The following is a 12,664-nucleotide window of genomic DNA, read 5'->3' as shown; positions in this document are numbered from 1 at the left end:
TTTTTCCAGAAAAAAAATCACAAAATGATTCCTCCAGTTAAGTTTAATCACTTTCCATCTCTATCGTTTAAAAGTGATTCGAGGTAATTGAATTAGAAGATAATGATTCTTTTGACTCTTAACATTTTAATTAATTCACTTTAAATTGTTAAATTATCCACTTCTCATGACGCTGATTTATTTTGCATTGAAATAGGATTCTGTTGCTAAATTTATTCACATTCAAGTTCAAAAGATTGAATTATAACATAGAATGATTCAGAGTGCCTTGATTTTGACCTCTATTTATTCCAATTCATTAATAAAAATTCAATTATTAAGTTCCGAGCTCAAACGAATCATTGATTCAACGCACTTGATTTGTTTATCAACAGTGATTCTTACAAAAAACAGATCAGTTCATTAACATGGGTACCTGTTTAAAAAATTAAATCACTTCTCATCTCTATTGCTGAAAAGTGATTCGAGGTTATTCAATCATAAGAGTAAGTAATTCAAATTGATTAAAAAATTACCTACTGAATTACTTCCAAGGCTGATAAAATAAATTATCATTAAAAAAATTATTCCCTAAAAAGTCCTTTTGAGGAACATCCGTCTTTCTTCTACAAAAAGTCAAATATTTCGACAATTATTGCTTAAAATGGGTTGAACCCTTAACAATATTTATAAAGAGTACTTCTCTGAATGTTATGCTTCTTGTTTCATAAAAATATTCCCAATAGCCTTTGAGATTTTGGACTTGATTTCCAAAAAAAATATAACTTCATTATAACACTCATCATAATCATTGATTCAACGCACTTGATTTATTTATCAGTCGTGATTCTAACAAAATCAAATTAATTCATTAACATGGGAACCTATTGCTTAAAAGATTAAATCACTTCTCATCTCTATTGTTGAAAAGTGATTCGATGTTATATTGTTGAAAAGTGAAAAGTCATTGAATCTTAATATAGTAATTGAAATTTCATTAAAATTAATTAATTTTGACGGGTAAAAATTTAATTAATTTACTCTGAATGACTAAATTATTTATTTATTAAACTGAGTTTAAAAATTTCTATTTCTTTCTGATTCCTTAAAACAAATTGGATTTTTAAACGGATTATAGTATTATTGATTCAAGGACTTCTGAAATTTTGATTCACACTATTGTCAAAAGTGATTTATAAAAAAATATATGTAAATTGATTCTATTGCTAAAATTAATCACTTTCACGGTAATTGGATCATGTGGGTTAGAATTCGTTAAAATTGATTAAATTTGACATTTAAAAAGTTTACCAGTTCACTCTCAATTAATGAATTATTCACTTTTCATTGAAAAATCCTCCTTCAATTTGTCATTTGAACAATTGATTCAAGGCACTTGATTTGGGAAATATTAATTCACAGTTCCTCAAAAGTAACTTTTTCCAAAAAAAAATCCCAAAATGATTTCTGTTCTTAAGTTTAATCACTTTTCATTTCTATGGTTCAAAAGTGATTCAAGATTATTGAATTATAAGATAGTGATGCTTTTGGCTCTTTAAATTTTAATTATTTCACTTTAAATGGTTCAATTATTCACTTCTCATTAAAAGATAACTTCTGCGTAAAATAATCATATATTGATTTATTGAAGTATGACCTGTTACTAAGTTTAATCACTTTCAAATTCATAAAAATGATTTAACCATAGTTGAATGATCCAGAGTTCCTTAAAGCTGATATAAAGTCTTAACAAAATTGATTACTTCACTTTGAATTATTAAATTATTCACTGAACTCTGAATCACTTCCAATGCTTTATTTTATCATTAAAAAATAAGTACAATAAATTAACTTTGAATTATAAGATGATGATGTTCACACACATACATCTTGAGTCCTTCAACTCTTAAAGTTATCAAATTAAATACCCTAAAATTTCCTTTCGAGGAACATCCATCTTTCTCTTAAATATTTTAAAAACTATTGCTCAAAATGGGTCGAACCTTTAGTAACATATGTAAAGCGTGTTTCTCTAAATCCCATATTTTATGTTTCGTAAGAATATTGCCAACAGCATTTGAGATATTGAATTTTAAATCTAATAAAACGTTCTTTTAAAAAAGTCCATCTTTCTCCTAAAAAAAGACAATTCCTTTTTCCAAAGAAATATTTGGAAAATTATTGTTCAGAAAGGAATCAACCTTTAAATACGTTTGTCAAGTGTACTTTTCTGAATAATACGCATTTTGTTTCATGAAAACATTCCCAACACCCTTTGAGATATTCGACTTTAAAATGCTAAATATTTTCTAAATCATAGTTTCTACCCAATAAAAATATTCCTAGGAGAACTTCAACTGCCTGGAAGAATCTAAAAAATGCTTTGCATGTTAAAGAACACTATACTTTACTTCTTCAACTGCCTGGAAAAAACTGACGTGAAAAATCCTATTAAAACTGCTAATTATTTATATTTAACTAACTAATTCACGGGTTATTTTTAGGCATAAACACCAACTTAACCAACCGATCGGCCAGCATAGGCCAAAGATACACGATAATAGATCCAGCGGCGAATCCGAACCTAGCAAAAACCCGAATCATTCGTACCTACAAGGATGCCCCACAGTAAGTTATTCTTCCAGTAAAATCTCGAATAATCTATAACTGTTTCTTGTAGGAATGACTTGGGAGAGCTTCCAGGTGACCATAAAGGGGCTGGAGGCTTAGATTCCAGCTTCTGGTCCCATCTGCGTAGAAGCTGGGTCTATTTATTATCGAAAAACTCACTTCCGTTCGCCAAATCGTTTGATATCCTTAAATTCGATGACGTGAGTGAAATAAAAGCGTCCCTTTCGTTTGTTATTCATTGTTTTTTTTTTTAGTTGGTGAATAGTGAAGCGAAATTCGACAGTTTAAAACTGATTCCAACCACGTCGGGTCAAAAGATGCTGCCGCCCGAGAAGTATTTTATCAGCAAGCAGGTGTTGAGTAACTTACCGCCGAAAACGAGTTCGAAAGCGTCAACTTTACGGATCAGTAAACGGACGCCGGTTCTTAAGAAGACGGTGATGCCCCGGAAAGATTTGAAATTGCGTTCGGTGCCGAGATTCGACGCGGTCGATAGGGCGTTAAGGAGGAAGTATCCCGGCAGGTATCGGGTTAGATGGAGTGCCGATGAGGATAAGATTTTGATACTAATGAAGGTAATTTCGCGGAAATCTTTCATTTTTCAAGGGTTTTTGGTGATAATATAATTTTCATAATAATGCCATAGAATTAAAGTTTTATAGATGGGTTTGTAGGAAAATTAGGCTCCTTCAACCCTATCCGAAAAAAATCGAAACTATTTTGAATATTTTTTTTAATAATAAAAAAAACTTTTATTATGCCAGATTTGCAATTAGATTTTTCTATTTTTATTTTAAAACCTCTTATTTGTTTGAAGTTTTTTTAATGAGTTTGTAAAAAAAAATATAAACAGTTCTTTCGAAAAAAAATCGTAACTATTTTAAATATTTTTTTTTAGTAATGAAAAACCGCCATAAGGCGATATAAAAATAATGTATTTATTTAGTTGGAGCTACAAAAGGTAATACATAATATATAGAAGTTACAATAAAACGACGGACACTTGACAAAATTATTTAATACATTTTGTAAAAATAAGTGAACAAAAGGCAAAAGCTGTTTACGTTACAATGGATAAATGAATTCTAAAATCTTAAAACTAAAACGTTTCTGTTTTGGCTCGCAGGCCCGTTATCTCAAATTTAATATAAAGAATCCGTTGATTGACCGTTGATCTCATATTACCGCCACAAACACTTTGGGGAATTATACTGATTATGTCTGCAAAAAATTATGAGGGTCATACATAACATAGATAATATAATACATATTTTAAAAAAATATTAAAAATTTAAATCAATAAAAATAAAAAATGCAAATAAATTGAAAAAAAATTGAAAAAAAAGTGTGTGCTTGTACAAAATGACATACATATATAAAAAACACAAAAAGTCTCACATACAGAAAATTTATAAATAAAATTTAAGCCTAAAATAAATTACTAAAATAAAACAAAGTACGAGTAGAATTGTTAAACTAAAATAAAATAAATATAAATACGAAACAAGAACTACACAAACAAGGGTAATAAGGACAAAACGGTAAAAGAAAGTATGTATAAATAAAACTTAAAAATAACTAAAATTTCTGTTTAAAAATGTATAAATAAAATGAAACAACTAAAACTAAGAATAAAATGTGTATAAAAATAAAAATAAAATAAAACATTCACACACTTGATACATTTTCTCAATAGCCTCCTAAACTGGTTTAAATTATCACAGATTTTGATTTCAGTTGGCAACTTATTAAATTCAATAAGTCCCTTGCTGAGTACAGACTTTAACATCTGACTAGTATTGCATCTATCAAGGACAAAGTCGGTATTATTTCTGGTGCAGTAATTGTGGACGTCTCCGAATACTCTTATTTTATCACAGATATAATGTGGGTAGTAGACGTTGTTTTAATTTAAAAATAAATACATACACACTAAACATAATCCTTTGCCTGACAGATATTATACCTAGCACACCTAACATAATAATAACAGGAGTGTATCGATTGCATTTTAGGATTAGTCTCATTGCTCTATTTTGAATTACTTCAAACTGTTTCACCTTGTATTTAGGCAAATTGAGCAATAATGTGGAGCAAAACTGCAAATGTGGAACAGCAGTGGCATTATATAGCAGGAGCTGATAAGTTTTTCCCAACTCTATTAATAAAGCCAACTTTCTTGGAAAATTTCTCATGGCGAAATCTGCATGTGCGATAACATTCAAATTTGCATCCAAAATTGTGCCCAAATACTTTATTTCTTTTTCATAAAAAATATTCTCCCCAACTACACTGATGTTCACATTGTCAATATTTATTTGATTATTTTTCGATTTTTTTTGTAAAAAGGCAAAATTTAGATTTACTCGTATTTAAACATAATTTGTTGACACAAAGTCAGCTGAAAATTTTGGTTAAGTCACTATTTATATCAGTTATCATCTGATCAATATTGTTTCCTATTATAGAAATTATTGTGTCATCTGCAAATAACACAGTTTTACATTTTTGTATAACTTTTACCATATCATTTATATACAGGGTTACTGGTAATTCGATACATTCCTTTGGAAATGTGATAGGAGAGGGGGTAAGAAGTAAATTGAACCCTAATATGTATTATGCAAAAGTTGATAGTTTTCGACATATTTAATTTTTTCTGTTTTTCTTCAAAATGTAGACCTTAGTGGTTTAAAAGGCAGTTTCCAGAAAATCCGCTGTATATTTTTTTAACTTTTTAGGCAAAATACATGTTCAACACAATAGTGTTATGTTTGTAATGGCAAAAGTCCCGCAAATAGTTGTAACCATAGGTAAATTCTCGATGCAAAGTGTAATTTTTTTTTCTTAAATAAAATACTACACTTTCTAGTGGATATTTTTTGAAAAAAAATTATGCTACATTCTTCAAAATTTACGTAAAATTTTCTTATTATCTAAGCTAACTCATAGGCTATAAATACTACCAAAAATTTTAACAGAATTTTGTATTTTTATTATTAATAGTAAGAACGCACTTGAAAAATGCCAAGTGGTATTTACTTCTATGGTATTTAAGTACTATAGCAACAATTTGTTTTTTTAATTTTATTGTTAAAAATTTGATGTGTAGATAGTCTGACAGCATTAATTGTTGTGGAAAGTAGTTAAATTACGAGTTTCGAGTTTAGTTTTCTCGTGTTTTCATAGAAGGTATTCTATTGGTTTCTGCGCTATGGCCACGTTTACTAACGCTGAATATGCAGATATTATGTTTGTTTATGGGTTTTGCAATGGTAATGCCGCGGAGTCTCGCCGAGAATACCAACGTCGCTTTCCGAACCGCCGCATTCCAAATGTCCGTGTTTTCGCTTCGACCTACCGAGCTATCGCGGAAACTGGATCCGTAAAACCAAGAAGAGGAAACGCTGGCGCTCCTCGCGTATATCGAGCAGAAGATGAGGAGGAAATATTAAGACATTTTGAAGACGATCCAACCACATCCACTAATGCCGTAACGCAGCAAACAGGATCATCGCAATGGAAAGTTTGGTCCACGATTCGGCAAATGGGAAGCCATCCTTACCATTATACGCCTGTCCAAGGATTGGAAGAAGGGGACCCGTTAATAAGGGTAGAATTCTGCAGATTTATTATAAATTCTGATGCAGACAATAGAACTTTTTTAACCGACATTTTGTGGACGGACGAGTCAAAGTTTAGTCATGAGGGCATTACAAATTTTCATAACCTTCATTTTTGGGCCGAAGAAAATCCCCGTTTAACAAGAGAAACCAGTTTTCAAAGAAAGTTTTCTGTAAATGTGTGGATGGGACTTATTGGCCGGGATGTAATATAGGACCACATTTTTTCCCAGCCATTTAAACGGGGATATTTATGAAAATTTTTTACGACATGACCTACAAGATCTTTTTGACGATATTCCTCTCGCCGTTAGAGGACGAATGATATTTCAACATGACGGCTGTCCAGCTCATTTTCGGCGGTCAGTTCGGCAGTTCCTGGATGAACGTTTCCCGAATCGTTGTATTGGTAGGTCAGGTCCAATAGCTTGGCCAGCACGAAGCCCTGACTTAACCCCGCTTGATTATAGCATATGGGGTCAAATGAAAGCACTGGTTTATGCAACCCCAATAATTACCCGGGAAGATCTTATCCAAAGAATAACCAACGCTGCCCAGCAGATCAGGAATACCATAACAACTAGAACAACAAAGACTGAAATGAGAAGGCGATGCCGAGCCTGTATTCGCAATAGAGGCTCTCATTTTGAACAAGATTTGTGAAGGTAAATACTGATAAATGCGTTACTTTACAATTTATAATAAAAATTCAAAACCATGTCACCTAACTTTTAAGCATTTGTATCCTGTGAGCTAGCTTAGGTAATAAGGAAGTTCTACGTAAATTTTGAAGAATGTAGCATAATTTTTTTTCAAAAAATATCCACTAGAAAGTGTAGTATTTTATTTAAGAAAAAAAAATTACACTTTGCATCGAGAATTTACCTATGGTTACAACTATTTGCCGGACTTTTGCCATTACAAACGTAACACTATTGTGTTGAGCATGTATTTTGCCTAAAAAGTTAAAAAAATATACAGCGGATTTTCTGGAAACTGCCTTTTAAACCACTAAGGTCTACATTTTGAAGAAAAACAGAAAAAATTAAATATATCGAAAACTATCAACTTTTGCATAATACATATTAGGGTTCAATTTATTACTTCTTACCCCCTCCCCTATCACATCTCCAAAGGAATGTATCGAATTACCAGTAACCCTGTATAATAAGAACAATAATTGATCCAATACTGTTCCCTGGGGAACACCAAATACAACATTAAGAACCTGAGAGAGACTATTCCCATACTTCACACGTTGGACTCTATTACGCAAATAAGATTCAAACCAGTTCAAGACATCACCTCTAATTCCCAATTGGTTTAATTTATATAGCAGAATTTCTCGGTCTATCGTTTCGAATGCTCGTTTAAAATCTAAGAATACCGCTAAAACATATTTATTATTATCAATGGCTCTGAGAAAATTATTACATATATTAACGACAATAGACTCACATGAGTGACACTCACGAAAACCAGACTGATTTTCAATAATTATCGAGTTTTCGTTACAGTAATTTAGGAGTTGCTCTTTTACACATACCTCAAGGAGCTTTTCATAGACAGGTACCGTATTAATTGGTCGGAACTTATTATGGTTGATGGTATTTGGTACTTTGGAAACAGCACAACAGTAGACAGTTTCCATGATTCTGGGAAGACTCCATTTTTTAAAGAAGTGTTAATAACATCCACGACACGATCACCGACAGCACAAGATACATCACACAAGACTTGCTTAGATATGCCATTTTCTCCACCTCCAACATTTTTTAAATTTTTAAGAATTTCTTTCATTTTCTTCATTGATACTTGACCAAACTTGGAAAATAGTTTACTAGGTTCAGGGGCTCTTGTACGATTATTTATTACATTTGGTGACTGTGGGATGTTGGTGACAATAATGTGTATACTTTCTATAAAATATTTATTAAATTCTTGTGCAATGCTTGCTTCATCACTGACTAATTTCCCGTTGAAATTGATTTGTTTGGTCAAAATATGCTTTTTACCTGGTAGTAGAGCTTTAAGATTTTTGCATAATTCTTTAGGATTGTTTTTGTTTTCGTCTGTGTATTCTGCATAAAATTTTTCCTTCTCTACTCTAATTTTGTTTACAATAATATTTCTTTTAGTTTTATACTCTTTCCAGGCACCCTCATTTCTATCTAAAACGGCCCTTTTATATAAAGTTTCTCTTTCTCGCATCATTTGTTTAATGTCAGACGTTATCCATTTTTTATCCGCATATTTTTGATTCTGGATAATCTGAACCTTAAGGCACATTTGGTCTACAATAATCTCAATATCAGTGATCAATGAGTCAGCTAGTAGATTTATGTCCGAGCTATTCTTGTTCCAATCAATAGCAAGAAGTTTTTCTTGTAGTAGATGCGAGTCGTAGTTTTTAAACGATCTTTGATGTTTAACGGTTTTGATAGTTTGCTTGTTTTTCTGATTAAGAGATATAGACAAAATTGAGTGGTCACTAATTTTAGGTGTTAGATGTACCCTGAGCGCCAGATGTTTGTCATTGGGGATTATAAAATCGATTAATGTCTGGCTCGTAGGAGCTATTCTGGTAGGTGTTTCCACAATTTGTGTAAAACCATTTGTGTAAATTATATTTTTTATTTTGTTACTATAAAACGTATTTTTAAGAAGATCAAAGTTAAAATCCCTAACAATGATATTAATTCCACTAAAATTACTAACTTCATCCAAATACTCAGAGAAAAAATCAAAAAATTGGCTTCTTCTTTTTTAGGTGTATGATTTAGCACAGAACACAAATATTTCACGCCACACACAGAAAACTACAAAGACATTAACCAGACAAAACTATTAACAGACAAAACATTTTTAATTTTATAACGTACATCAGATCTTACCAATGCCATCACTCCCCCTGTTCTTGTTACTAATAGATTGTTCCATTCTGTACCCATCAATGTCCAGCTCACAAGGTTCAATTTCAGCTGTAACGTGGGTCTCACTTAAAAGCAGGATCTTAGGTTTCCAGTCATTGATCAATAACCCTGACAATTAAAGTAGACAATGGTCGTGTTAAGTACAATATTTGAATTTAATTGCTACTTTATGTATTTATTTCTCTGAATATCTTCAATTTTTTATATGACTCGCATTTATTATTATTCCAAGAGACATGGTTAATATTTAAACTAAGACCATACTTTTCATTGGACAACACACAATTAGCACATTTGACATTATTTACGTTACATTCCTTTACATCATGGTTACCGCAACACCTAGCGCACACTTTATTTTCTTTACAATCCTTAATAATATGACCGTAGCGACAACATCTAAAGCACCTACGTATCCCATATTCATTAAAGACTGGACAAGAGTTCCACGCAATATTCATCCTCTCCCTTTCTATAAATAGCCCATAAGAAGTGGTTACTCGAGTGGATTAACTTCAAAGATTGTGTTAAATTTTTTATTTACAATTTTTGACCTTCGTACAATTTTAATTTTCCTGTTTGCAGACTTTTGTAAGTTGTTTTGACTTTCAATTTTTTTAATTAGCTCATTTTCTGAGAGGAGATATTCCGATTCATATATACCCACTACCTTGATTCTATGTTCCAACACCTTGAGGACCTCAACGCTATATGAATCTCCCATCTTTTTCTGAATATTGGATATATCTTTCTCGCTACCACACTTCAAAATAATTCCTCCATTCCTTGTTGGTTTACCTAAAGATAAATCTACTCCAATATTTGTAGGGTTTACTTTTTTCCGTAAGTCCTCCTTAACCTGCTGAAAATTTTTTTTGGGAAATCTGCTTGACAACCAATACCTTGTTATCGTTTTTCTTCTGTAAAATTGTAACATATGATGTTGAGTTACTGCCTGCTACTACAGTTTCTGATTTTTTTGTTTCTTTTAAACTGGCAATTACTGATTTTAAATTACACTTTTCCAGCAATAACAAGTCTACCTTTTCATTTAACTCCTTTGTTTTTTAAACTAAAAACAATAAAGTAGCGCTTATATAATAAGACCTCTTGTTCCCCTATATCATCTAAACGGCTTCTTTTTCTCGTTCTCTCAGTACTCTTGGCTATACCAAGAGACTGATCACAAGCTTCACACTTGCAAGTTGCCTTCTTCAAATGAAAACCACGCATATCCACACTACAGCACTTTCCGTGATAATATTGATTGCAGCTTGTACATTGTATAATGGTTCTAACATCTTCAAATGGCAATTTACATTTCACACAGAAATCCATAGGATCGCCATCATACACCGAACTACTACTCGCCATATTAATTTAAAAATCACTAAATATGATTTTTGGTAATTACATAAAGATGCCTTAACATTGTAAATTTCAGTCCTTGAATGAAAACTTTATCTTCAGCAAAAAAGTTGCATATTTGCAATGCATAATGCATAATTTTGAAATATATCCAATCAAGAAAATGGTGAAAATGGGAAATTTCACTATATATTTACCAATACCCTCATTAACATTAACCCAAAATTCTATTAGTTATAATGGTAAAAAAAATTTTAACTCCCTTCCATAGTCACTTCGGAAGATGACATCTTTTAAATTATTTAGAAAGAAAGTGAAGGTAATGTTGCAAACTAGAGCATACTATAGTGTGAAGGAGTATTTTTCAGACTCAAGTTTAAGAAATGTGGTGCCCTGACTTTTTAACTTAAGGCTCCGCTACCTATCTTCTAGCCACACAGCTGAGGGGCAGCGGTGAGAGACGCGGTAGTAATAAATGTCTATTTTAGAACGGTTGATAAAATTTCAGTCATCCTCTTACGCCGGGATCCGATGTAGTTTTAGGGTTGGCCTACATAAATGTGGTGCAGGTTATGCAAGTATAATTATATACCTGCATTACTACCTAATATTGCTATTATATATGCATTTTGGGTTTTTTTTTTGTTTAGTGCGTGATAGTTCCGGGATGTAGCCTTGTGGTTTCGTTGCGATCATTTTTTGCATTTTATTTTGGTGGTTACATACTGAAAAACTGAAAAGTGTTCCTGTGTTTTCACTAGTATTTTTTTTTAAATACTTGTAAAATATGGATGCTAAAAGAAAAGGATTTAAAGGCCGACTTAGGTTAAATGCAGTTAGAAAACGTCCAGGTCTGAAAAAAGGACAGATTGTAAGTATATATGTAATTACAATGTTTTTTGTTTGCATAATTATAATTTTTAATGTCCGTTTAAATTACCATTGCTCTTTGGTAAGAAATAAAAAAAAGTACGATCCGCACCAAAGCACTATGTTGGCAGAATCATGACGTGCGCATTGTTCATTTAGAGAAGAACTAATAAAAAAAGCAGGAAATATATTTCCGGAATTTTATTTAATTAAAATAGAGCGTGTGTTGTGTAATAGAGCTCTGGTTTCTTTTTAGACGATTATGAGGGACAAACTACCTAGATATTTTCAAATGATAGTTGGGTTGGGTCCTAGTTGGGTTTATCTGGTACTAATAAATAAAAAAAAAACAAATTTATTTGATCAAATATTGTTTTGTTTATTTAGATCAACTCAACTAGGGAAAAATGTTTATACAGCTGTATTCCAAGCCAAAAAGAAGTCTGGACTTGATAGCAGTTACGGTGATCAATGTCAAAAGCCTAATCTAACACCTGAGGAGTTGCAAAAAGAAAAAGAAGATTTTCTAGCTAGTTTTAAAAAAAAATGCAGAAGAAATCAAATTTATTGAAAAGCTCACAAAGGAACAGAGCCAATCTATTTGTGGCACTTAGAGCAAAGAAAGCGTCTTACGGCATCAAATTACTATGCAATTTGCTCTAGATTTAGTGCCAGAAGCAACGGCGATACAAAAAAGCTCGTGGAACAACTTCTGAACCCAAAAACAATTCATTCTGCTAGCATTGAGTGGGGCAAACAAAATGAAAAACGGACAATCAATGTTTTAGTAACATTAATTGATGAGAAGATATTACCATGTGGCTTATTTATAAGCGAAAATATTTCATTCTTGGCAGCGACTCCCGATGGCCTTATTGGGAAGAAGGGGATTGTTGAAATCAAATGCCCCTTTAGTGCTAAAAATCTCACCCCTGAAGATGCGATAATTCAAAGAAAAATATCATTTTGGAAGAAAAACGGAGAAATTAATAAAAACCACAAATGGTTTTACCAAATACAAGGCCAATTGTTGGTAACTGGGAGATCCTACTGCTGCTTTGCAGTTTGGACACCTTTGGGCACTAAGAAGGAAATTATTTTAAAAAACGATGTATTCTGCGAAAATATGAAAAAGAAATTAACTATATTCTATTCGATATGTTATTTACCTGAGCTTGTAGATCCTCGCAAAAATAGAAATATGCATGTTAGAAATATTTCCCTAAAAGAATATACGATTGTATAAGTTTTTTTTTATAT

The 12,664-nt window shown here is 31.8% G+C and overlaps 1 protein-coding gene across 1 annotated transcript in view; it reads left to right on the top strand.

Annotated features, from left to right (window-relative positions):
- Positions 1-12,664, top strand: part of LOC126750083 (general transcription factor 3C polypeptide 1) — a 100,963-nt gene that overhangs the window by 67,149 nt on the left and 21,150 nt on the right. The window contains exons 16-18 of the mRNA XM_050459585.1: positions 2,484-2,607; positions 2,660-2,810; positions 2,865-3,185. Coding sequence (XP_050315542.1) covers positions 2,484-2,607; positions 2,660-2,810; positions 2,865-3,185 — 596 coding nt within the window. The remainder of the gene's footprint in view (positions 1-2,483; positions 2,608-2,659; positions 2,811-2,864; positions 3,186-12,664) is intronic.

This window comes from Anthonomus grandis, chromosome 2, assembly GCF_022605725.1.
Source record: "Anthonomus grandis grandis chromosome 2, icAntGran1.3, whole genome shotgun sequence".
Lineage (NCBI taxonomy): Eukaryota > Metazoa > Arthropoda > Insecta > Coleoptera > Curculionidae > Anthonomus > Anthonomus grandis.
Note: the sequence above shows the minus strand (reverse complement) of the source record. Positions and strands in the feature narration are given on the sequence as shown.